Source organism: Symphodus melops (assembly GCF_947650265.1).
Source record: "Symphodus melops genome assembly, chromosome: 16".
NCBI classification, from domain to species: Eukaryota; Metazoa; Chordata; class Actinopteri; order Labriformes; family Labridae; genus Symphodus; species Symphodus melops.
This window is the reverse complement of record NC_136706.1, coordinates 12,983,118-13,010,929: the sequence shown is the minus strand read 5'-3', so window position 1 is coordinate 13,010,929 and position 27,812 is coordinate 12,983,118. Positions and strand designations below refer to the sequence as shown.

The 27,812-nt window shown below is 40.8% G+C and overlaps 1 protein-coding gene across 1 annotated transcript in view; it reads right to left on the bottom strand.

The window, feature by feature from the left end:
• mmp17a (matrix metallopeptidase 17a) overlaps positions 1-26,990 on the bottom strand; it is a 92,509-nt gene extending 65,519 nt beyond the window's left edge. Inside the window, exon 1 of the mRNA XM_079364539.1 lies at positions 26,473-26,990. Coding sequence (XP_079220665.1) covers positions 26,473-26,580 — 108 coding nt within the window. The 5' untranslated portion in view covers positions 26,581-26,990. The remainder of the gene's footprint in view (positions 1-26,472) is intronic.
• Between the last annotated feature and the right edge of the window lie 822 nt (positions 26,991-27,812).

Genomic DNA, 27,812 nt, shown 5'->3' with positions numbered 1-27,812 from the left:
CAAACCAGGTTGTAAACATGTCTATTTCTGATCGTAAGTGGTCCTTTCTTTATGGAGCTTATGGATATTTTGCATGGCTGTGTTACGTACTGTGATATATAAAATGTTATACTATTTTAATACCACTTTCATACTATTCTGCTATGGCACTGCTATAAAAAATAGACCACTGCTCTACTTTGGGACCAAAGGAAACGAGAAGGGAACAGCAAGGTGCTGCAGAGATTCATGTAGTCACTTGGCTGTTCTTAACTATGAAAGGAAATATTCAGTCACATGTCATTACAAGAAGAGTTTAAGAATAATTTGCAACTGCAGTAGTGACTAATTTTCAGATAAGCAAGATTTCCTGTCAACAAGGTCAACCTTTTGGGATTCTAATCTATAGTAACAATTTCCTCACTTTACTTTTTCCCTTACTCGATCTTAGAACCCATTGGCTATTGTCTGATGATGGCATGTGGATCTGTAATTAAAGAACAACTTCACAGGTCTGTTGGTGTCGCAGACAATCAGCAATGGACTTCAGGCCAAGACTTAATCTTTAGCAGTGTAACGAGCAACAAATTAGTTACTTTCCCGAATCTATTATACCGTTATATTTACTAAAATTAGCAAATGATAAAAAAAGCACTCATTACTTGTTACTTTACGGGAAACATCCAACAAAAAGCAGGTGAGGTCACAGAGCACAGCACCTGCTTATTTCATTACAGGAATTGCATTATGCTAGATCGAGTTTCACCCTTTTCCTTTTCCAAACAAACTGTTTTCCAAGGCCTATTTAAATGATAAATGGTTAATGCAATTTCTATATCAAACAAAAAACACACCATTCCAATTCCAAAATCTGGTTTCATGCCAACATTTTCTAAATGTATTTGGTGCCAATAAGGATAATCCTTAACTCACTTCACTCACATTGGGAAAGAGCCCAAGTGAGCATTTGAAATATGTCCCTTTGGCCACTCTGGTTCGGTGCATTCAGAGCAACAATCTATTCCCAAGAAAAAATAAAGTGATACATATTAACTGTCAATCTTTAACTCCAGTATTTAAAGTGCATTGAGGGGAACCTTGTTGTCAAAGCACAAAATCACCAATTTTGCCACTTCAAGTCTGTAAGGCTTGTGTTATTTGCAAACTTCACCAGATATGGCATACACTTAGTTTGTTAAAGTTCTGTAAGACTCTGGAAAGAAGCAGGAACACACAGCCCTGTGGTGCAGCAAACGTGACGGCTGATTTAAGTGGCATCTGAACAAGATGCCACAAAAAAAATAAAAAAAAATAACAAAATCTGCATTTCCTCAAGCATTGAAGTGGACAGACATTTCATATTTCTTTCTTCTCCTTTTCTGTCTTAAATTCCTCTCCACCAAATGCTTGGTTTAGTGGTATAATATCCTTGGGGTAGCATGGAAAGTCAAGAGCAAGCTGGAACAGGCACAAGCTTCTATGAATGAGTAAAAAGCACATTGGATCAGAGCTAAAGCAAAGATAGGAAAAAGCGTTGAATAAGCAGGAGGATGGGTTGCCAAGGTTGGCAGAGTTATCACTTTGAGTCACTGTTTGACCACAAAAACCGAGAAAATATTTAGACAGAAGACCAAGAATGACGTGGTGTCCACATCTTTTTTTTTATTTTTCCCAAACTGCTTTCGGGCTGCGACATCAAAGTGAATTATCTCAAGGTACGTGTGAACAACCAAAGGTTTTGTGTTTCGATTGACGTATAAAACCTGATCAATTTGTTATCAAAATAGCTTCAGGGCACCATCACATATATCATCATACACAGCCAAAAGATGACACATAAGAACAGTTATCTGTTGGATTCAAAGGCACTATGCTGCAAGCAGATGGCACACACCCCAGCCTGCTGAAGCACTCAATCACCTCATTAGACAAGTGCTTTCATCTAATGTGCTTATAATGGGACACATGGCTGACTTGTTGTACCGATATGTTCTGCTAGATGTACTTGCTTTAACACCCAGTTTCCACTCGTAGCTGAATGTCAATGTTTAATTACACATATCTAACTCTGGGATATTAATTCAAATATAATTCAATTTGGTGGACCGTCGTAAAGTAACAAAGTATGCGTGCGCGAGTGTGTCTGAGAGCAAGAGTGTGACAGGGAGGATTAAAATGCGGCTGGTAAGTGAATCATTTAATCCCTGGCTTAGAGACAGCTGCTTCTGCAGAGGGCTGAGACACAACTCCTGTCTGTTGATGGTGGGGAGAGTAGAACAGAAGAAGAGAGAGATGGGAAGTAAAAAAAAAAAAAGAGAAAAAAAAGGAAGGAGGGTGAGATTCAAAATCTGTACCTCTTTCACCTAGATCTTCAGCACTAAGTGACCCAGACATGGCTGGCTAATGGAGGCTGCCATTTGTTCAATCCTGTTAAACATACAGCGCTGAATGAGCGGAGGATGAAGGGATGGATAGAGAGCTGGTAATAGAAGGTATTGATCTGAAAGGCAGCAGTGGTGGAGCTTTCTGACAGAGATGACAATGCAGTGTAATGCATGTAATGACTCTCAAAACTGTGCACGTTGGGCAAAATGACTCAGCATGAGCGCTCCATGTGGCTTAAAGAGACACAAAGCATTCCATATCTCTGCTGGCAGACAGCCGTTCCGTTCAACATTTCACAAGTTGCATCATACTCGTCGCAGAATTCACAGAGTTGGCATATAACGATGCTATCAGCACCCTGTAAATGGTAAATAGACTGCACTTACGCAGCGTTTTTCTGTCTGAGCAGGATAAATGCCTTTCATTTACCTGCTCACACACACAAACGCACAAACACACCGCACGCACACTCACAGCAACAAACCGATGGGGGCAGAACAAGCGAAATGATTGCCTACTCTCCCAAAGCAATTTGTTGTTTAGGTGCTCAAGGACAATGCGACCTACACCTGAGCCACAGTCGACTGTAGCTAGTCTAGTAACCAGCTGTGGGAGTTTATAGTTGTATATTGTGTACAACCTCTCTTACATTGTGGTTTCTCGTTTGAAACTCTTCAGGAAAGATTCAAAATGCGTTTCTGACTCTCTCTATATGCAACTTTTTCGACGCTGCAGGTTGCGGCAGCTTACTTTCCACCATGCCTCTGCGCATGCCTCTGCTTAAGGTATCAGCCTGTCAAAAAGCAGATTTCATGTTCACGAATGCACATCTGTGGATTCAGTTGGGGTTCTGTAAGTAATATAATAGAGAGTAGGTCTAAACATCCACACAAACAATGTTGAGATGAAGTTGAATTTGATGGATTGACTCATGATTTAATTTATCTTGTGAACAGCCTGTGAAAGTGCAGAAAAAACAAGCCCGCTGAATGTTTTTTTTCTTCTTCATATCCAGAGCGTTGTTTGAGCTTACTGAAGTGAGTTCATGTCCTCAGGAAAGCAAAGGCCCAGTAAAGCAAAGCGATATTATTAATGAAGTTGAAGGACAATTTTTATTTAAAAAAAAAGGAACACCACATCAGTTATATCAAAATGATTTGGATATGACAATGAAGCACAAAGTGAGATGAAGCAAGCCTATCTTTTCAGCAAAGCTACAACCTTTTTCATCAATGCCAGCAATACAACAAAATGCTTTCAGAGTTTTCTGTAGCTACAGCCAGATAGCTGTGCACTAAAACACTCTCTGTCAATGAGTTTCTTACCGTGCTTACAGTATGTACTGACATTTTAGAGATTTAAAGTTGAGACAATTGATTTGTTGGTTGGATGGATTCGAGGGAAAGCCACAAGTAAGAGAAAAAAGCTGAGCGGCTGCATACACTTAAATCTGAAAAAACGTGTAAGCTGTAAAAAAAAAAAAAAGCCCCAATCCAACCACAGTGAATTATTCATGTAGATTCCAGTTGTAAATAGCTACCAAATGTGTCCTATAAAGAACACTTCCTTAAACCACTATTATGTTCATTTCCACTGCAGGCCAAAGTCATAACATGTTTCCATGAAGCAGGGGTTTAAGTTTAGTGTGCTTTTATTGGAATACTTGAGGTCTGGAGTTGTTGTTTTTTTCCCCCTTTTTTAGAGTTTACATTTTGTTTTAAACAACTTATTGCCGCCTTCCAAGTGCTTAAATAACGTTTCGATGAAGCAGGTGGCTTCCAGAGAGGATGCTGTGGCCTGGCCTTTTTTCCATTTTTAACATCTGCGTTTGTTTTGAAAACCAAGAAGGAAACAGCAAAGTATGTGGACTTGTGATTTTAAAGTCAAAGAAAGTGCTCCTACAATGAGGAAAATACTCATTTGCATATAACTTCTCGTAACATTAAGGCAACTATGCATGCAATAAGGCACACACTATCAATGTACAGCTCATGTTTATATGCATTTGAGCTGTTATAGCTTTGATAATGAACTGTGTGTCATTCAAATCAAACTTTGAAGCACAGTACTAACTCTTACAGGTGTTCTGCAGCTGTCAGAGTTTTGGACTTCTGAGGAACATTGGTCAAAATTATCCACCAAATGGCATATTTTATGTGAGCTCCAGAGGGGATTCACACAGAGGGCACCAAGTAAAATATAAGTCAGCCGAGGTTCAAAGATAAACAAACTGATGGCTTTTGGAGCCAATTAGGACATGCCCCTGTAACTGGAGTTTATTTTAACAGGCAGAAGATTCAGTGGCTCCACTCAGGGGAAAAAGCCCCCGAACCCTCTTTGAAGTCCCTCTCTCAGTGGGCGGTAATGTGGCATGGCAAAGAGCCAAGGCCCACAAACACAAGGATTGAATAACGCCTGCCCAGTGTCCCATGCTGTGGCTTTCATTCCATGTGCCACAATAAAGAAGAAATATGAAAGTCTCAGACATAAGGACAAGCACACAAACACAGGCAGACACACATGCCTGACAAAGCAGCTGAACTGTCACATTTACAGTCCTCCGCTTACATTTAAGTCTTTGAAGTGTCCAAGTGTAAGAGTTTGTGAGTGGGTTTAAATGTTCGCAACCTTTTATGTGTGACACCTAAAAAAAAAAAAATTCAGTACACTCGGGCGGATGTATTTCTTTTCTGCAAAGTTTTGTTCATGGATTCATCGGCTTGTGTTGCGTTCGTGTGGAGTTGATGCTATTTCTGTCCGCTCCGAGTTCAAACAGAAATATATATGAATGTATTTGTGGATCTTGTATGTAATTTATAGGCCCCAGGGTTTAGCACCGCAGCCAGTTCATGACAACACATGTGGAGAATTGATGGCAACTGGCGTTAAACACAAAGACACAGGCACGTTCACAACTCATTCCATGCTGCATTTTCCTTCCCCTTAAAACCAATAAAACATTGAGACGAGATAAAAACAGCTCTGATGGTGTAGAGAGGTTGCTCTGGATACCATTGAGAAGTTCAAATACAAAGTGGGAAGACACAATGCAGTGGTGTATTTTAAGGTTTGCCCCAAAACTATAAATCAAGCAATCTAATGCACTATGTCTGCATTGGACCAAAACATTGCCAAAGTATTTATTCTATTTCGACAGCAATCTGTCTTTTACTCTCATGGCAGCTTTTGGTTAAAAATACAAGTCTATATAAAAATATAGAGTATATCATCGCTTCATTACTTTTCTGATAATATCGGTCAGAAAGTAATAAGATTGTATTGTTTTAGATTTAGAACATGTGGTATCGACAATTGTATGAGTATTGAAAAGTAGTCAACCTTAGTTTTTGGTCCAGAACATTGCACAATATAATGATATAGCTTTTGCAAAAGTTTATTCAGGAAGACTATATTCTGTATGCTCATTTTATTGTTTGTCATATTGTGTCACATCTCTCCTTCATGTGTGCTCACTCATTTTCTTGTAATTATCAGCTGTTCACATCACCTGGTCACATCTATCCAACAGCACTGCTGCACTCATCATCAGCCTGCTGCTGTCTTGTTTTTTTAAATATTCTCTTCCACTATAGATCATTCATGCCATCGTTAAGTGCGACCCTCCGCCTCCCCATCACCACCTAGCCTTTACGGTTTTATCACCTTCATCTCATCAGCTTCAGATCACCTCATCAGCCATCGTCCGGTCAACCCCACTCTTTGCAGTTTGATCAGCCTCTTTATCCCATCAGCCTCAGAAGACATCATCAACCTTTCTTTTCATCAAACCTGAGCCTTCACAGTTCAATCAGCTCCTTCATCGCATACGCTCAGAAGACATCATCAGCTAATGCCTCCACCACCAGTCTCCGCTCAGGTCGGACATCTTCGATCACCCTGAGGAGTTTAAGCTCCAACAATTCTCAGACAAACAAAATCAAGGTAAATCACTTCCATTTTACAAAAAACAACTTTGGTGATATAGACAGCATCAGAACGCAAGAAGTAAACGACCTTTCTTCGGTGCTAGCAAGATTAAAGATGATCTGTAGTCAGTGTTAACCCCAAATAAAATCAGGTGGCGCACAAAAGAACCTCCTCAGATTTACTCTGCAGTCAAATTGACTCAAAAGTCTTTTCAAATCAAAGTGCAAAATAGTCATTCTGTGATGACATCAAATTTGGGACGAACTATTTTTAGTTACGTTAAGTACCAAATGTCACTGCTCAGGCGAATAAGTCACATTCTTCACTGAAATAGTTGAACAAACTCTAGATAATTCTGAACTTTGTAAAGCAGGGTCATTATTATTCATGGATTCAGGATTTAGATATGGTGTTACAATGGCCCAAGAAATTTGCAGAACCATCCAACAACTTACACTCTAATAAGTAGAAGCAAAACAAAGCTCAACCTGCGTTTGATTCATCTTCCCAGCCAATTAAAACTGTAAAAACTCATGTCGACCTACAAATTTAAATCTTACAGTGCGCTTGCTGAATTTTCCCCCCATAGATGCAGCGGAAAAAAACTTTTTAGATACGTGTACACTTTCGTTCTATGTGATACCTCAAGCGTGTTAGTGTGTCTGACAGCACAAGCACAACACCTCTTTACCTGTCAAACAAACTTCTCATCACCGTCAAGGCTTCAAACTTCAGTCGGCACTTTTTCCACACACAAGCTGTTTCACCCTCAAGCAGACACAAACTTCATCACCTGATATGGTGTAGCTTCTCCCACCCGAAAAGAAGGTCATCAAACAAAGAACAACAAAAGGTGTCTGAGTTTTATTTAGAACCCCCCATCGCTCTGAGCTGTGAAAAGCGCAACACACGTCGCTTGTCGACGAGTGACACTTTGATTGCGGTAGCTGAGAAACGGCATGTAAAACCAGGAGGTAAAAAGTTTGCGTTTGTGTTTGTTGCACCTGCAGAATGACATAAACTTTCAGAGTATTTGCTGTAGTGGATCTACTGTAATAAAACCTACCGCGAAGAAGCAAAGGCTCGCAGTGAATCAGCTGCCTCCCCCACAGCCTGACACTGAAACCTGCAGGAGTGCGCTCTGAATCAAACAAACTTCAAGGGTGAAGAATGGAAAGTTAAATTGGACAAAATGAGCTGCAGAGGGAGTTTGCTAGCTTGGTTATTTGACACTGTTATAGCCTGGGAATGAGGTCAAAGTTCATACTCTGGCAGTGCTTCAGTCTTGGGAGTGAAATGGGGTGATGGGACACAGCCACACCTTCGGACTGACAGAGCCAACTTGTCTGTGTGTGTTTGAACCAATTTATTTCATGGCCTATCGGCTACTCTACCGTGTCTCCATCCATAATGTATCCCTTTTTCCATGCTGGATGTCAGGGGGATGGTGGTGTCTGTGTGTATTTTCAACTCCCCTCCTGTGGATAAAGCTGTGCTGTATGGTAATGAGATGCTTTTTTAAGCACACCACAGTCCAGCTCAGCTGCATAGCTAAGTGTGGAAATGTACACCAGGAGAATGCTCGGCAGCAGGAAGAGAGAAGTCTGTGTGGAGCTCATGTTACAGGCATGACACGCTGGTGGTAGGTGAGGAGATTTATTCAAGTTCAATAGCTTTACGATGTGTTGTAAGGGCTATGAAGCCATGAAAAAGCACAGCTGAAATAACGCATTAACAGAATTTTTAGTATGTGCACACATAACAGAAAAGGTGTGGATGATGTATAACACCAGCGTTTCTATAACTTTTATGCAGCATCTGTAGAGGGTAAATCAAAAGTTCTTGCAATATTTGGAAATTGGGACAAAAAAAAAACAGCTGTCATTATAAAACTTTCACTGCAAAACCAACAAACAGGTGCACACTGACCCATGCTTTATGTTGCACCTGTGATACTAAAATCCACTGTTCTGCATACATCCAGAGAGAAAGGACAACAAACACTGTGTCACTTCACACTACCCAAAAAATACCATATGGAAAACATTACAGACAAAAACCTACAGAAGAACCAACCCATAAATGAACAACCAGAATTCATCTATGTGTGATTAAGTCCAAATATGCTGTAAAGTATGAGCAAAATAATACAAGCAGTGTTCAATAATAAATCATTCAGCAACAGAACCATCAGGCACAAGTTTCTTATCTACTCTATTCTGCTTAACAATTGCAAGAAGAATATAAAAAGTAAAGACTCAGCCTATAAGCCTGTTTTGATAGGATACATATAGGTGGTGACGTAGATAAAGGGGAGAGAAAGCCCTGCAGTCCTGGATTATAATGACTATGTTTTTTTATCATGGTGGTAAAATCTGATAAAACCTCCAGATATGAGCTTGGAGAAACAGTGAGAAGTAAGATGAAGAAGTATCAGTGACTGAGCGAAGCTATGGAGTTTTTGTTTACCTCAGCAGTGCTTCAAAACATGGAGAAGCTTCAAGCAAGGTGTGAAGCGTTATGAATTCATGCTATACTAATAAAACATTGACATCTCCTTGTCTGACACCCTGCCACAGCATTTAAATACATTAAACAAGTCCAGAATCAGAATCAGCTTTATTGGCCCGGTGTGTTTAACATACAAGGAATTTAACTTCTGTAGACTGTGCTCTCTTTGTACAAATGTAAACATTCAATGTGAACAATAAACTAGACATTTAAACAAGTGATTAAAGACTAATATTACAAGACTAGATAAGATAATGCAGTGCAGTGGTGAATAGTGCACAAAGATGACAGTGAACATGAGGTGGTTATCGTTATAGTATTTACATTATAAAGTGTGTGTGGGTGATCATTTATATCAAATAATATAAGTACATTCAGAGTGACAGTTTAGTTCCCGTGTTATTACATAGTGACAGGTCTGACACGCTGTGACTGTTTAGCATTCATCAGAGTGACAGCCTGGGGGAAGAAACTGTTCTTATGACCGGTTGTTTTGGCGTACAGTGATCTGTAACACCTGCCGGAGGGCAGGAGCTTGAACAGTTTATGTCCAGGGTGTGAGGGGTCTGCTGTGATGCTACCTGAACGTTTCCTGACCCTGGACCTGTATAAGTGGATCAGGGGAAGGTCGACACCAATGATCTTATTTTCAGTCCTGATTGTCTGTTGCAGTCTGTCTGTCCAGTTTGGTTGCAGATCCAAACCAGACAGTGATGGAGGTGCACAAAACGGACTGAATGGTGGAGGTGTAAAACATGATCAGAAGCTCCTGGGGCAGGTTGAACTTCCTGAGCTGACACAAGAAGTATATCCTCTGCTGTGCCTTCTTTCTGATTGTGCCTATGTGGGAGGCCCACGTCAGGTCCTGTGAGATTGTGGATCCCAGGAACCTGAAAGAGTCCACAGTAGACACTGTGCTGTTCAGAATGGTCGGGGGGGGGGGGGGGGGGGGGGGGGCTTCTCCTGAAGTCCACTCTCATCTCCACAGTTCAGCTCCAGATGGTTCTGACTGCACCAGAGAGCCAGCTGTTCCGCTACAGAGTGTGCAGATGATCTGTAGGCAGACCGTCCTGGATGAGACGGATGACGGTGGTGTTGTCTGCAAACTTCAAGAGTTTCACAGAAGGGTCCTCTGAGGTGCAGTCATTGGTGTAGAGGGAGAAGAGCCATGGGGAGAGAACACACCCCTGGGAGGCGCCAGTGCTGATTGAAAGGGTTGCTGGATGTGATGCTCCCCAGCCTCACCTGCTGCCTCCTGTCAGTCAGGAAGTTGGTGATCCACTGACAGGTGGAGGCAGGCACTGTGAGCTGGGTGAGTTTCTAGTGAAGGATATCCAAGATGATTGTGTTCAACGCAGAGCTGAAGTCCACAAACAGGATCTTCGCGTAGGAGTCGAGGTGATGCAGGATGTAGTTCAGTCCCAGGTTGACTGCATCCTCCACCGATAGGCAAACTGCAGGGGAGGGGGGGTCCAGCAGGAGGTCTGTGATGTCCTTCAGTCTCTCAAAGGACTTCATGACCACAGACGTCAGGGCGACGGGTCTATAGTCACTGAGTCCTGTGATGGCAGGTTTCTTTGGGACAGGGATGATGGTGGAGCTTTGGAAACAGGAGGGCACTTCGCACAGCTCCAGTGATGACTTGAAGATCTGCATAAAGATGGGGACCAGCTGCTCAGCACAGACTCTCAGGCAGGAGGGTTTGTGCTGAGAGTCCTTGTAGAAATTATCAATGTTGTTAGTGATTGTCTCTTTTTCTTTCCTCATTCCTTTTGAAGCGTCATTATTCATTTCAGTCTGTTTCATAACCAACTTAAGCTCCTCGAGGAAACTTTAAGGGCTGCATCATGTTTTAGTGTATGTTTATCAGTTCATTTCACAATTGTGTATCCCAGATATTCCCCCGTTTGCACAAACCCCACCACTGACTTCTTAATCAAGTTACAGATAGTTGGTCTTGGTGTTGCTATTGTTGTCACTGTTCTGCTTGCTCAGCCAAAGTGCATCACATAATGTCTAAAACTTCTAAAAATTGACAACACTGAAAAAGGAGATTTCCATCTCTTCAGTGGGGTTCATGATGTGGAAATGAGGTATTTGTAAATTTAGAAAGTGAATTTCTTTAAGGTTTTATCTTTGCTCTGCAGAGTCAGTATGAAACACTGCAGGCGTTTGGAGTTTCAAAGAAAAGTTGTCATTTCTGTGAATACCCATCGTTCGATTAATTCATCATTTAGGTGAATGAAAAATACATTTGATAGAAGACAAAGGTTGATGAATTAATCAAACAAACATTTCATGTTACATTTCATTCAATTTGATTATTTATGCAGAGTTTTACTACAGCTGCTCCCTTCTCTTTATCCTGCCTTCACAAAGCTGCCTTTAAAGTGAAAACCACCAAACTCCATAGCTACTCGTATCTGGGGCTAAACTGAAACGTGTAGTTTTTGTAAACTGAAGATGCTGTCAGATTTTGCACACACAGAACATGCTAAGCTGGGGCTTGGGGGTTATTTCCCTTTCATGACACGATACTTCTACATGATGCTGATGTACTTTCATATGTTGTCGTGTTACGTCGCCTGCCTCGATGCAGACTCTCTGCCATCGACTTGTATGGAGAGGATAGAGAGCAGCATGGATAACAGACAGGCTGTCAGATTGTGAGTAATGCTTGATAATATGCTTTTAAACAATGCTATGCGTTGATTAAAATCAAACATAGCTCTTTGTTAAATGCTCAGATTGGCTATGAAAACTGTGTATTCACGCAACAACAGTGACCTGCATAAGAATGAATATTGGAATCTCTCGGTGCCTAAAGATAAGATTCTATTCCAAAAGCTTTAATTAAACAGATGTCAATCCAGAGGTTGTGGGTTTAATAGCATGCATGAGGCAATCAGCATATTCTCTAAAAGACTGATTATTAAAATAGGCAAAAAACAAGTTGGGAAAATGAACAGGCTGGAGGGGCTCTCTGCTTGCTCTCCACAACTCCTCTTGTTCCAGGTGGGAAAGTGTAATGTGAATGTGAGTTGTATTGCTGAAATATTTGATCTTTTCATGACCCAGTTTGCACACTTTGTGGCTCTTATCCCAGTCCCTTTCTTCCCCTTCAATTTTTATAAATCAAAATGGGCCCATTTGGTCTGCTGGAAAATCTGGAATGACAGCTCAGATTCAGCCAGAAAGAAACGGCTGTAGACTCTGTTCAGACCGTTTCAAATCACAACAGAAGCAATAACAGTGAAGTGATGGTTTGTATTATAAGCTGAAGAGGACCATATTCAGAGCACCTACGCATAGGCTGACGAGTTTGTCAGTACGGATAATAAAGAACAAAGTCATTTGAGGGGCCATGAAACACTTTCCAGTCTCCGTTAATTAAACGCATCAGGATCAAGAAAGAAAATGTCTGTCATTGATTGATAAAATTGTCACCATGATCACTTCCATGTCGGATTATCTGACTGTATTAAAAGACAGGTTGCCCAGTGTTTAGTGCATGCTTATCATGTACAGAGGCTAAAGTCCTCCAGGTTTGAATCGGGTTTGAATCTGACCTGTGGCTCCCTTCCCACGTCACTGCCCACTCTCCTTACCTGATTTCTGACTCTAACCATTGTCAAATAGGAGGCATATAAAGCCTCAAGAATAAACAAAGGTTGAGGTTCTTTGCCTTTTGGACAGCTGATACTTGTTGAATCAGATTGAGTTTTCTGCCTCGATGCAAATATCAAAAAACAAATCACAAACAAAAATTGATTACTTTTCGCAACCCTGAAAAGAAACAGCTGAGAGTACTGATACTCTATTCTCATATCTGAGAACTGTCCCAGAACTCCTGGAAGGCTCAAATGAAATGTAGTCTATTGGTTATAAAACAGATCAAAGTGATGCCAATTGTAACTTCATCGTGAACACATACCATATGACTGTCAGTAAATCCAGAAGCAAAGGAGCCGTGAAAAGAGAAACTATTGTTTTACTCTGAAGGGTATGAATTAGAGTTTGGGAAATATCTCTTCTGTCACTGCATCATGCGTATTCAAAAAAATTACTTAGATTAAGGTCAGAGGTTTGACAGAAAATCCCTAAGCTACAGTAAGATATGACACTGTCTGATTAGTTGCTTTTGCAAGGCTTGCATTGAGTCAAAATACGGCATCAACTAGGGCTGCCATGCCCTGCTCTCACTCTGACCATGTAGGCATTTATTTTGAAAGCTACAGAATTTATTTTGAAAGTAGCAGAAAATGTTTGCGTATAATATCATATTTGTGAGTTACTTTACACCATAGCTTATGAAGTGGTAAAAACTGAAAAATCAGGTTTGTCCTGTATTCTCTCCTATTGTATTTATCGGGGTAGAGTGCATGGACAGATAATCAAACATGCAGACTTGATACAAAAAATAAATGTGAGTGGTGTTTACATTAACAAGTTGTTTTATTACAAATGTACACCAAAACATATATCTACATGCTCAAATGACCTAAAAAAAATCATTTAATGCCAACCATGACTGTGGAGCCTGCAGTCAATGATGTTATATGCTGTGACTCGTCTTCATCACAGGTACACTTGTGCATGAGCTTCATTTTTGACACTTTGCTGCGATGTGATTGTTTTTTTTCTGTAGAAAAAGCAAAATAATTTCACTTTTTTTAACTTAATTTAATTTAGAAATTATGCAAAATTCTACATATCAATATTGTAAAAACTGAATATATTAGATGTACATTTTTAGAGTGATTACTTCCTCAAAAGAGAGTGAAGTCAAAATCCCTCTGACTTTGTTATGCTCAGCTCTGTGTAGACATGGAGAACACGATGCTTCCTTAAACGTGCTCATGTTTGGCTCAAAAGTCTAAAAAAAAATGCATTTATTCCCCCCCTGTGAATACAGTTTGCCCTGCCGCCACATGGACACAGAATGTCAGCCACGCCCCCCTCAGGGACACTGTGTCTAGGGGCTTAAAATCTCCATGTGGTAGCAAAGGGTCAACTGAAGGAGAACTAACAGACTTTCTAAACTGCGGAAAACACTTTCTTTCAAGTAAAAAGACAAACATGTAAGAGGAGATGTGTGAAGGGAGCACTGTACTTGTTTCAGTCTGAAAATCGGCTCTGAATGTCACATAGTAAGACTTAAACCCACTGAGGTGGTTGGGAAACCCAGTGATGATTATTTACAAGCTCAAGTTGCCCAACCTTGAATTTCCCTCGGGATCAATAAAGTATCTATCTATCTATCCATCTATCTATCTAACCAGCTCCTTTTGTATTGTTATTTGTTGTCTGTGTCTTTATACAATCATATGTCTTGTTGAACTTTTAACATTTCTAAGTAAGCAGTGGTTATAACTTTTGTTCTTCAGTCATGAACGTTAATGCCCTTCCTACTTTGTTTAATTAGAGATTATAGTATTTGGTAAACAGTCTGATCACTAAATCACTTGTTCTTTGTGGAGGGTGTGTAATTAGTTTAATTGTCGCTGAGGGAGAGCCGTACTGAGAAATAACTCTTTTTGTTTGTCTCCCATGGGCTGAAGAGAGAAAAAAACTCTGCACATACCTAATTAGTCAATGAATAATTGCTCAGCTAATGGGCACCTCAAGATATGATCTTGAATGCAACAGTCCGCCCCTAAATGAATGGCTCTGTGCATTGTGAGCTGACACCGAATGAAGAGGCAGAGTGTGATTGTGGCATCCATGATTTTACATTCTCATAACCTCACATTTTTTGACAAACATCCAAATGTACACAGTTTGCTGATATGCAACTCTGGATTCTAACACTTTTCACTTTGGGATAAAGAGAGTTAAGTCAAATTTGTATAGCACAAAGTACCGAAATCTAATCCCAAAAAGCCACATTTAATGCTCCCTTTGGAACCATTTTTCTTGAGCTTTTCTTCCCCTCTTTAAAAGCAGAAACTGCCTTTGACTTTGATGTTAAATAAAGTGAGAGTCACCATTGCCAATCATGCGTCCGCCAGTCTAAGCAATAAAAATCAACAAAGAAGTGAGAGCTTTTTCCTTCAAAACAAATAATCAAACATACTGTATTTATTACAATTCTGCCAGTTTCAGAACTTCAGAGGAGCTTTGGGGTTTCCTGCAGTTCAGTGGGCGGCCCCTCTGGGTTTTTTGTAACTTCAACATGCGCGCTGCAAACTCCAGAAACTGCCATAATTACAAGATGTGGTCATTCCTTTGAATGACTCTGAGAAGCCAGAACCCTGATCTGTTACATGACTGGAAGGAGGCGAGATGCCTCGGTTAAAACGGGACGGCCACATGGAGTTGATTTGGGGTTTTCGTCTTGGGGAGCCTGAGAGTAAGCCAGATAGCTTCTAACATTAACAGTAACAGTAAGTCATGAATACAGCAGGAGCCAACTGGAGAGGATCAAATGCCGCTGTGTACACGGGATTAGAACACTGTGTAACAAAAGCAGAAATGTGCATACATATTATTTAGCTATGCATATGCATGGTTCAGTTTGGTAAATTTCACTCTGAACATGTCCTGGCGTTGTCATATGCTTTTCCAGTGTGTGTGTGTGTGTGTGTGTGTGTGTGTGTGTGTGTGTGTGTGTGTGTGTGTGTGTGTGTGGTAGTTTGATGCAGAGCAAACCATGCACAGGTGGGAGGAGAGGCACAAACAGGTGGGTGGTTCATTCAAATGAGGCAGCACAAAGACGGTTGTTGGCATTTCAGTTTTTAGAATTGGGTCACGTTGCACTGAGATTAGACGTCTCAGAAATGCATCTGTTTTAGGTGCAAGTCAATACACCTCCGATTTGGAACAAAAATAAGAGTAAACTATACTTGCAGCAAATGTTCATAAAAAAAACATCAGAGAAAGTTTCAACTCTGTTTGAACTATAAAAGGAAATAATCCTCAATAGGCGTGCGTCTAAAAGAAAACACAAGGTTACAACAGTAATGTTGGTAAATAACTATGCATTTATCTGTCATTTAAAATGACTGATTTGTTCAGTGTCTGTTATTCACAGCTGCTTTATGCTGTTTGAAAATCTTCTCCTTCAGCTCATTAAATCCCTGCAGTCCTCTAAAGGCAGATAAATCTGCAGCCTCCAATTGGGGAAAAAAAAAAAAAAAAAAAAAATCTGCAGCAGAGTGCAGTGCCATTATACAAGTCAGTTTACTTTGATTTAATCACATGCAAACGACAACAGGCTGCTATAGAATTACCATACGCATTGCTAACAATTCTATGATTTATGCAACAGACATATGATTACTGGGACTTATCAATTCTGTGCATCACCTCTTGTTGTTCCCCAAGAGGGTGTTTTAAGTTCTCTTTTTTGAAATGCAGAGCACTTGCATCACATCAAGAACAATTTTAAAGGACTGGTCTAAGAGGAGAGATACAGCATCATTACGACAGAAGTACACCTTTAGGATTGATACTGTTATGCTGGAAATGTGTGGGACGTGATGCATTCATGAACTTTGTATGTGTACAATTATCGTCCCTTACCCAGAATAGTGTTTGTTTTGTAGTAACCTAAATGCAATTCTTCACTTGAGAAACAGTTGTGGTAAAAAGGCTTGTAAGACCTATTAAGATTTGTATTTATTCCTCCCATGAGCCATAACAATCATTTTCACTCAAGTTCTGCAGTCACTGTGTCTGTAAATCGATGTGCTGTCATTGTCTGAAGGCTTGCAGATGTTGCACATCAGTCCCACAACCCCACGCGACTCAGCCAGCCAATGAGGTGTCAGGGCTCGAGAGACCCCGGTTCAACGTCTGTCTGAGGAAATCGTAAACTCCTCTTGAATGCTGAAAGTCATCCCAGAATCGTACATGTCTCTGGAGGACTTGCGCACTTGACAAGGCTGAGGTGACAGATTGGGATAGGAGCAGATTGAGAGACTGATTTTCCCCGCTTCCTGGGAAGCTGAGAATGTGCATTATATCACACACCCAACATTTGCTCGCTGTCATACTTTGATGAGAAATATCATCTCTGTGGGATGTTCAAGTCATCTCCCATATGACATAGTTCCTGAAATAATCTCCTTGCCCTGAATATGGGTCCCATGATGGGTTTCTACAGACATAAGGTCACCCAGCTTGATGGAAGTGGGACAGTTGGGCTAAAAGTATCCTGGTGATCTAGGCTGAGAGTCTAACAACATACTAATATGCTGGCAATTAGCATTCAGAGTGTTATTCTGGTGTGATATTCAAAAACGTGCAAACCTTATCACTCACTGAGCAACTGTAAACCCTTAAATGTTAAATAGTCTACACTAATATAGCGCTTTTTTAGTCTCTGAACACTCAAAGCGCTCTTACACTACATGTCAGATTTACCCATTTACATATTCAATCACTGATGGCAGATGATGCTATGTAAAGTGTCCATCATAACTAATCACATTCATACGCATTCACACCCCACTGGCTCTGCCACTGGGACCAATTTGGGCTGCAATCGCTTGCCCAAGAACACTGACATGTGACCAGCAGGAGCTGGATCAAACCACCAACCTTTTGATTGAGATTCCACCGACTACCACCACCACTGCCTCTTAAGAGTTATTTTAACAAAGAGGTTTAGGAACAGCACTTTTAGTGCGTAGGCCTTTTGAAACCATTACTCACCCAGAAAGTTGCACAAAATCCCAATCAAAACTTTATTTAAATGCTGGTGCTATAACTACAAAGGACACCGAACTATCAAAACAAAAGCCCACTGTCTCAGGTCATATCATTTTATCCCTTCCTTAGCAACCATCGCGCATGAAATACAAAACAATGAAAAAGTGGCACTTGCAAGTAGCACAAAGAATGTCCCCCAAAATGTGCATGTGTCTTTTCATCACCTGGCCTCTTAAGTATTTTCTTATCTAATGGTCATTAAAATCTCTTTAAAAGCAGAAGAAGCCAGTTGTGCTGGTAGAAAGAGAACTTACTTGAAATACCGATCTAAAAGAAAAAGGGAACAAGACTGAGACTGAATACAATGCAAGAGAAATGTACACAATTTTCAGGCCAACACGTTGAGCCTGCTAATGAGGGTGGTGGTACTATTGGCAGGCAAACCTGCAGAATGAGAAACAGGGCTTGGAAATGAAATGATTTCCCAATTACACCATTCAGAACAAAAACTGAATTATTTAAATGAACATTTTTCCATCCTGATTAACTTAAAGTTCCTGAACCATTGTTGGGCGGAGGATTGGAGGATTAATGATCCTTGAAGGAAATGAGGTAGGATTCAAACAACAGAGTGAGTGGAGCATGTTTGAAGCTGGGATCTTTGAGTCATTGTTACGTTTCCCCTAACAACACCAGTGCCCTCAAATTATGGCTCTAATTAACGAAAATATAGTTGTGTATCATGAGACCTATTTAAAAAGTCTTTCGAGCAGCCTTGCAGTTAAAAAAAAAGAAAAAAAAAAAAAAAAGAAGGAAATTTAAATTGCAACATACTTTAGCAGAGATGACACTACTAACTGATTGTTTTTTGCAATCTTCACAAATGATCCAAAAATGACTAACAAAAAAATAAAACACCAAGAATTTATTTTCAGAATATTTGACTTTACTATTTAAAGGCAGGGTTGGTCATTTTCTCCAGATACACATTTTAAGATTCTGGTTGAAATTGTCTTTAGGTCCTCACAGAAATGAATTATTCATGTGCTCTGAAAAAGAAACAGAGAATATGCCATCTGTACTGTAACAGTTGGAAGCCTGTAAAAAACTTTCAACAATGTCTGCCATGAGGTACCAATTTTTAAGAACCAATCATGCCTCCCTGTCTCCCTGGTCGTACTCTACTCCTTGTGTGCACAAGCGTGTCACAGTTGACAGAGTTTACACTGTGAGTTTACTTAACGCGGAACGAGTTTCTACACAATGCAAGCGATGAGCTGAGGTCCACTTTTGGAGCGACGGAGCTCGTGTATGTAAGTGAGGGTCGTGGCTGTTGAGGGGGCACAGAGGGGAGGGGCGTAGATGAAGCGCTGAGGGAATGTTCATTTCAAAATGACGGTAGTTCTCGAAAAAAATTACCAAACCAAAAAACTACTTCCAGCAATGTTTCCTCTGGAGGTATCTTGTTGCTTTTAAACTTGGATCCAGAGCACATTTTCTTTTAAGCATAAACAGAACTATCTGCAATTGAAGATTCATTTCAGGCGAAAAGGAAGTCTTTTTTTTTTTTTTTCCAAAGGATCAATATGTTTGATGGTATCTATCGACTTGAGAGTTGTTGATATTTTCTAAGATGGACCTATAATTTATTAACAAGCATTACAGTACATAAACATTAAAGCAGGAGTACAACGCTGACTGGGTTAGGCTTGTTCTTTCCTCATATTTCTGAAAATAATTTCTTGTTGCTGCTGATAATACCTAATAAGAACTTGTTATTTTGATTTCTATCAGTGACAGAGTGAGTGGCGGAGGTGTGAGAGCAGATGGGGGGGGGGGGGGCTACTGCTCCAGAGGAACTGACGCCAGATGGTGGTGCCATTGAAGAAATTAAATTGGAAAATGAGAGTGAGAAATATACTGGCAGGGTGTGGTTGGTCCTTTCATGCAGGTACACACACACACTCACACAATCAGCCGCACTACCAGAATCCAGAGGGTTAAGGATCATTGGTCTTGGGTCTTTAATGAAAGAAATTCCACCGGTGGCTGAATACACAGTAATTTAGGGTAATTTATCAGCTGCTAATCTTACTCTGGCTCGCTTTTCAAAAGAGAAGCTCTGAATGTTCAGGTGAATAGTTCCTTTGGGAAGCTCAGGTGCAGAAAATACTCCTCACGAGGAACATAATGCTGTGAGCAGAAAACATAAAGCATATTATGTTTTAGTTGTTACGACTCGGTTCCCTCAAGTGCTGAAATTGCAAACCTGCGCCGTGGAGCCATCTATCAAATGTAACAGAGGAAAGGATGTAAAACAAAAGCCTCCGACGTGTGGTGTAGTTACTTAAGGGCTTGTCTACATTCCTCACCAAATTCCGAGTGATGGAGCTTCCTGCACTGCAGTAGGAAGGGACATGGGCAGGTTGTTTCGTGGCTATATGGTTGTATGGCGTGTTCCTTGTGAGTGCAAAGCCATCGAGACACATACAATTATCCACAATGTAGAAAGACTGACGAGTACGATATTGTCGTCATATCTGGACTTTACGGCGAATACCGTGGTGAAGAACGATGCTTTCTGTCGCTCCCTGCTGCGCCAATGATAAGATATCAGTCAGTGGCAAACAAACATAACTGGAACCATCGACACAGGTTCTTTCCCTCCGTCTTACATGATGGAATAGGTTGAAGTCAAATTGTCTTGATAAATTGTCTTCGCTACCTGAGCTCAAACAAGGCAACGCTTTTACAATGAACAAAGCAGGAAAGCTCACAGAACAGTGGAGTCTAAATACGTTTTTTACTCCATCAAAAGTGTGTCCTTCCCAAACGGTGTGGCGTTCAGCTCTACTCGTCTCACACAGTGATTTTTCACCATGTGCTAGATTGACATTTTCTGACTCATATCTTATTGGAAGAGCTATGACTATGACTTTCACTTTTACTCCCTTCTCCCCCTGATCTCCTCAGCAAGGTAGCGTGTCGTGCCTCTTCAGAAGCTGGTGGGGCACTTCTCCCACAGTTAGAGAAAGAAAGCAGAACTGATTCATCATTCCTGGATCCTCAGTTCAAATGAGGTTGTCATGACAATAATTACATACTTACAAAGCAGGAAGTTAAACACATCAGTCAATATACAAATTGAAGTGAACACACATATGCCATTTAATGAAGTATCACATAAGCTCCGGCAGGTCACAGAGTCACCCTTTAATATTGTGCCAGGATTCATGTCAGCTGATCTAACGCAAGTCTCATCAGCTGATGGCCAGCTGATCTGCTGAAAGCATCCTATTGGCTAAATAGTTCTTACGCCGCCTTATTGAAACTGCTAGTCCGCCTACACTTCTCTGCTCCCTCTGCATGCCGCATTTGCAAGCACATTCGCAACCCACCTCCTCCCCTGCTCCTCCTTTTATGCTATCTGACTTATTCAGTGTCATGCTTGCATTGATGCTGGCTCTGGGGGTTGCTGCTATCTCCCTGCCTTATGGCGTTCCTTGTATGTGCAGGAAGGGCAGGGATGGGATTGTCCCCGCCTAATGCCTTCCAACGTAAGCACGTGGAAGGGCAGGGAGATCCCTCAGAGCCATACCGCCAAATATACGTAATTGCATCAAAGTATTCATTTTGACAAAGTGGTCCTGAAATTCAATTCATGTACAGTATCATCTAATTTTGTCCTAACATATACGCAACAGTTACTATGAGCCAGGCCTTACAGAAAGAAACAGTTTTGAAAAGTTGATTCTATCTAATATTGAGTTGTGCAGAATATAGAATGGTGTGTTGCTTGTTTGTTGAAAAAACAGGAGAAATTATAATATTGGTTAAAAAAAAAATAAAAAAATCACATCTAGATGATTCACTAAAATTCTTCAGCCTTATTTAGAAGGCATCAGGACATCTTTTCATGGGAACTTCAGGTGCATCTACAAAGACATCCATGCTTACTTTTCTTGAGGACTGAATACAGAGTCTGTATCCCACCTATTTCTTGGCCATCAACAAAAAATGAAAAATGAGACATTTCTTGGGACCTGCAGGCAAAAAAGAGGACACGTCCACCTGCTCACGTAAGAAGTGGTCAAGCTTGGTGACTGCAGTGAAAAACCATAAACTTGAAAGAGCACTTTCATGTCTTTGTGGTTCAGAGGCACAGGAAGTTTCTACATTGTGCCGTTCAGGGTAGACCTTGAGGGTGCTGAAAGTAACTTTTCAGACTATTTTTTTTAAAGTGTGCAGAGACAGTTAGCTATGTGGGAATACAAAGTTTCTTTTACCTTGAAAAAACTCATCAAACGCCAGCACACCATGGCTTACGGTATATGTTGCAACAGAATCCTCCATAAAAAGGGTGAAAGAACCAGAATAAAAAAAATGATTCTTTGAGTCTACAAAGGGATAGCACAGATGTGGAAAATGCTGCAAAAAGTGTTTTAAGAAATTTCCATTCTATAGATTTATTTTCTTAGGTGAAAACTTATCACCAAACTTGCTCTTCTACATGATACAATAGAAGTAAGAAACCCTTTGCAGCCATCTTAAAACGTCTCAGCAAGCTCCTGCATTCTTTCATGAATATACATGGTCCTTGCACGTTTCGTTTTTTTTGTATTGCACATCACACAACCACTTAGAGCCTACAATCCATCTATAGGCTGAACGAGCTGTTCTTCTGACATCACTGCTGGTTGACATGCAGATGTCGACATGTACACATTTCTGAATTTTGTTTGTTTTGCTTTTATATAGATGCTGATGAGAGAACACTTATACTATCTCACTGTGTACTGCCTCTTTCAGGCAGCACTCACACTAACATCTGTGATGGTGTCTCTTGTTGGTGGAAAGCGAGAACAGCCTGAAGTTTGACACCGGTGTCAAACCCAGGAAATTATGGAATGGCTGACTGGATGGCTGACCATTTGTAACACTTAAGAATGGAAGAAAAAGACATTTGGCCTTCTTCACTAATATTTCTGAAAAACATTTCTAAAGTTGATCTCAGGAAGATTTATAGAAGACTGTCAGATTCATCAACGTGTTCTTAAACTGTGTTCTTATCGCCTTCAGAATGCAAGTTGAAAGCGTGTGCCTGTTATTCCCAATTAGCATAGGTAACCACCCAGTAATGCCCATAAAAGGGCATGACTGCAGGGCCCTGCAGACCCCACTAAAACACATGCTGGGAGCTAAAAAATGAAGATGTGGAGATTACTAACAGACTAACCGAGTGCTGAAGATGGCGATGAAAAAAAACTTCATTACTGAATGTGAACTGAAGTGTTATGTAAATGTTTAAAAGAAAAAAAAGAAGCTCTGAATTCAAAATGAATTCCCCCTAAATCCTAATTTAGACAAACGCTGTGCACGCCGCAGTCCGTCAGCACCATGCACTATGCCGTAGTTCGCTCCCACTCTAGTCAATGATTGTGTTTCCACAGCGGCTGCCGCAGTTCGACTCCGGAGCGTGCCACCAGCGGCACTGTGCTTTGCTCTGTTACAGACGCTGTTAAGTCTATTTTTGACGGAGTGCGCTGCATGCACATGTCAAGCTGGACAGAACAGCCCGGACAGGAAGTCAGACAAAGAAACGCACAGAACACGTGTTGCGGGTTGTCTCCTGCACCATCTTGTAGTTTTCCTTTTCAATGTATGCACAGCTTTAAAGCTTCGACATGTGCTGTGAGTTCATTCACTTTGCAGGAGGTACTATAAACGAGTTGAGTGGAGTGCAAAAAGTGAGGAGACAAAAGACGAAATGCATGGGGCGCCGGTGGCGCGTCCCATATAGCGAGGCTTTGCTCCTCGCGCGGGCGGCCCGGGTTCGCATCCGGCCTGTGGCCCATTTCCCGCATGTCTCTCCCGGCCCTCTCCCTGTTTCCGACTCTATCCACTTTCCTCTCACTATCAATAAAGGCAATAAAGGCCAAAAATAAATCTTTAAAAAAAAAAAAAGACGAGATGCATTGAGTCCACTTTACTCTCGGCTTCAGTATGTACGTCACACTGTACAGCGAGTAAGGTCAAAACAGCCACACTGCGTTATCCTGGAACTGGAATTCCCTAACACTGTACCTTAAAAGGTACAGTCCCTTGGTTATTGTCTCTTTCAGGGGGCGGCTGTGGCTCAGTTGGTAGAGTAAACGAGGGAAAATCGGAAGGTCGAGGGTTCGATCCCCAGCTCCTGCGAGCAACATGTCCGATGTGTCCTTGGGCAAGACACTTAACCATGAATTGCCACTTAACCCCGAATGTGAATGTGCATGAATGATGAATTGATGGACAACTTGCATAAGAACCAGCCACCAGTGTGAATGGGTAGGTGTGACATGAGTAGTCACTTTAAGCTTTAGTCAGAACACTAAAAAAGCGCAATACAAGCTCAAGTCCATTTACCATTTCAGTCTTACCACATTACGAACTACTAAATATATAGAAAACAAAAAAGTGTTGTACTTCATCTACATGTTCCACAAAAAGTGAAAAGTTTTAAGAAGCTGATGATTTTAACTGTGCCAGATTAGAGTTTGCTGCAGCTCCCTCATCACTGACAACAATTTAAATACATGACACTGAATAAATCATTTGATGAACAGAATTACAAAGAATCCATAAAAACAATTGCATCATTATCACAATCAGCATTCGACTCCTTTGTTATTTTGAACATTAGCCTTTGGCTCTGATTTTTACAATCAATGCATCTCTATGTGACTCCATTTAAGACAATGTAGTCGTGATGTCAGCTCGTCAGCCACAGAGGTGGAGTGCTTTTCAAAAACAGAATAATGTGTGAAAATTGGCTCAACAACATGGTATACAAGCTTTGATTACATGAACTGTGTAACCTCCACTAAGAGGCATACTCACTTCAAAGCCAGACAACAAATATGGACATTTCTAAGCATGCGTCCATCACTGTGGTGCCATGTACTGTATTCCATGAAGCACAACCAGAATAATGGTAGGACTACAGACTGTATGGCGGCTGCTGCTGCTGAACCACTTTGGGCTGAAAGTATCATACAGTTCAATCTGGAAATGCAGGGAAGCTTCTACCTTGAGCAGTATTTTCTCTGCCGTGATGAATGGAAAGAAAGCGCTGAGGCTTCACCTCAGGTTTTTTTTTTTTTTCTTTCCCCACCAACAGCTGATATCACTGTCTGTAGAGTAGTTGTAGTCAGGACAATTTTATAGAAATTGTTCAGTAACTCTCAAACTTTATTCCAAGTAAAAAAAGTGGAAGAAACGCCATCTCTTATAAATGCCTCACATGGTCCAATTATTCTGGCAAACAGCTCGAAAAGCAACATATAAAGTTTCAAGAGGAAATAGAATAAAACAAGATGTTGACGTACTAGGGTGGGTGTTGGGGAGGGGGGTAAGAGCCTGATCCAAGCGCTGTATGTGGCTGAAGTTACACTGCAAGAAGAAATGTGTGTTGTGATGGAAACCCTGTCTGTGTGGCCAAACTGACCTTTAGGATAACCAGAAAAAATGAATTCAGAACTGAGGTGCAATAAACCATGTCCTGATGTCAGCATGGTTGGCATTCGGCTCGGCTAAAGGTCCAGCCACTTCACACACTGACAGAAACACCGCTGATCTAAACTCACTGAGACTAATTTGCTGTTTTGTCCTAAAATAAAGTGTTCAATGATATACATTTTGAACATATCTACGTTACACACACACACAGACAAACACTAAGCCTATAGATTAAAAAAAGATGCTCCACACAATCTCACAATTGAAGTGCGTTTTGTGCAGTGTGTAAAAAGTGTAGAGTCAAATAATGCAAGGTACGTCTCATTAAAAAGTTGAACAAATTCAAAGCAAAGAAAAATAAAACTGAACTACTCCAGGACCCTTTTTTTCTAGTTATTAAGAAGAACGTAATCCCTGAGCACAGCTTTGAGAAGAGTTTGAGTGCTGAAAAAGAGCGAGCCAGAAGTTGGGATGAGTCGTAATAAAAAGTGATGTCGCCCCGAGGAGTGAAATTGTGGGAAATGTCGCTTCAATGACGATGAAATTACTGCAACGATAATCAGCTTTTACAAGCCAACAACTCAGAATTCTCCCTTTAGGACATTTTGAATGATCACATTTTTTTAAAAAGGTTACAGAAAAAAAACCATCTACATAATAGAAAAACTACACGTGAACAACAAAACTTCAGTTAGTTTACAACTTTTGTCTGTGCAGGTGCCTTATCCTCAGAGCTTACTGTATGTGGCTCACTGGAGTGATGTGTGGTTTTGTTTATTATACATCATTTCACTTCGATAGAATTAAACAGGAAGTAAGAAGTGCATCATGTTATGATTTCTTGGGATCATTTGTTTTAAGTCAATCGAATCAGAACATACATAATTGTATAGTTTGAAGTGGAGCTTTGATTTCTGGTCAAATCTATATGGTCATACTCCTCATCAATACTTATGCTCTGTCAAAGCCCTTTAGGATCCTCAGTTGTAAACACAACTCTTGTATTTACTTGGTCTTTCAGAGGCATGGACAGAAACATCTGATAAAATGACCTAATACATTGTCTCGAGGGTTTTATTCCTAGTCAGTTGCATCTATACAGGATAAAGCAGGACACTGTGAAGCAGTCGACACATCGCAACGCAAAGCCCTTCACGCACATTTATTTATCAGCCCAAAGGTAACTTGACCATCAAAGTGATTATTTAAAATTAGCAATGTCTCTGGTTCCTGGGCAGGTGAAGTTCTTTTACAGTGTTAGATCTGTCCTCGTGCAGGGTGAACCGTCTCGTGCACTGGGCTGCAGCGGTGTTAAAATTCAGAGCAAGTCTGCGGACAAGACAGCGCTTGGACTCTTTCCTGGACGTCAAAGAGTGACCGATGAAGAGGTGGGAAACGTCACCCCACGTTCCCACAGTGGGGCATGATCTAACCTTGCAGGTGGCAAAACTTTTAACCCCCCCACTCCTGTTTTTTTTTTTCCTTTTCTTTTTTTTTTGTAGCTAAAAGAAAACTTACCACTCCTGTGTCCAGCTGCTCGGTCGTCTGAGAAGGAGCTGTTCCGATCAGAGGTATAAACCACAATATATGCAGCAACAGCAGCATCTCCGGGAAAATATTCCTCATCCACTTGTGAAGAACCAAAAAATTAATGATGCCCTATGACAGGCTGGTCCTGCAGGGCTCAGACATCGACTCTGACAGCAGCATCCAAGGGATTAAAGACACGCCAACACTCTTGAATAATAACAAAAAATAAATTTAAAAAAATGCCCGAATTATTTTACCTCACTGTTGAGCGCAAACACATAAAACACATTAAAAAAGCGGTGATGACAAAAAAAAACACTTTGGACCATCAGAGCAGTTCATGAGCTGCAGAACTGCACTTGCAGCCGAACTTACGCCGAAGTGGTCATACACAGAGCGGCGTGCTTCTGTCTTAAATGAAGTCCATCAGAGATGATATCCCTGGAGCAAGACGCGCGAGCTCCCCTCTCCGGTGTTGCGTCTCGAGCGCTGGAGAATGAAAAACAGCTGCGTGCGGTTGTGTGGCGAGCAGCAGAGACCAATGTCAAGTATCCAGACTGGGACATAAGACTTCCGGACCCTGTATCCAAAATAAAACCCTCACTCTAAATAATTAAAACTGCCAAAGAAAACGTGACATACTTGTTTACTTTAAATTAAAGTTGTAGCATATATTTACGTCATGTTTGAAACTATTTACAATTTACAGAGCTATCGTATGTTATTAAAAATAGTCAAACCAATTTGCTGGGAAACAGATGCTGCTTTTCCCTGTTTGGTTTCACCGTCAATGCTATATATTTATTTATGTGCGTGTGTGTGTGCGTGTGTGTGTGCGTGTGCGTGTGTGCGTGTGTGCGTGTGTGTGTGTGCGAGAGAGAGTGATTTACTGTATGGGCCAAGACTAACTAATAATAAACTTTTATCTACCACATTTTATTGCAATTACATTTTCTTTGTCGTCATTCAAAGTAAATAAAACATAATCTATAGACTGCTTGCTCATTGCAAACTATTAAAGATTGTTATTAGTAATAATACACAGGTTTGTCTTAGATGTTTGAGATAGTTCAAATGTTTTGATTTTAATTTTTATTTCGCGGGGGGGGGGGGGGGGGGGGGGGGGTCACTGTCTTTTGTAGGTAACGAAACAAGGACATTTACACAAAAATGTGCCGTCAAATTCGATTGTGGGATCTGTGCTTTTATTTTGAAAGTGAATTTCTAAATCTGCCACGAGGCTACTTCTAGTTATTTCTAACTTTATTTAAACAGCTGTTAGATAATTAGGATTCAGCTTGAGGCGCCTTTTATTTAATCTCTTTGGC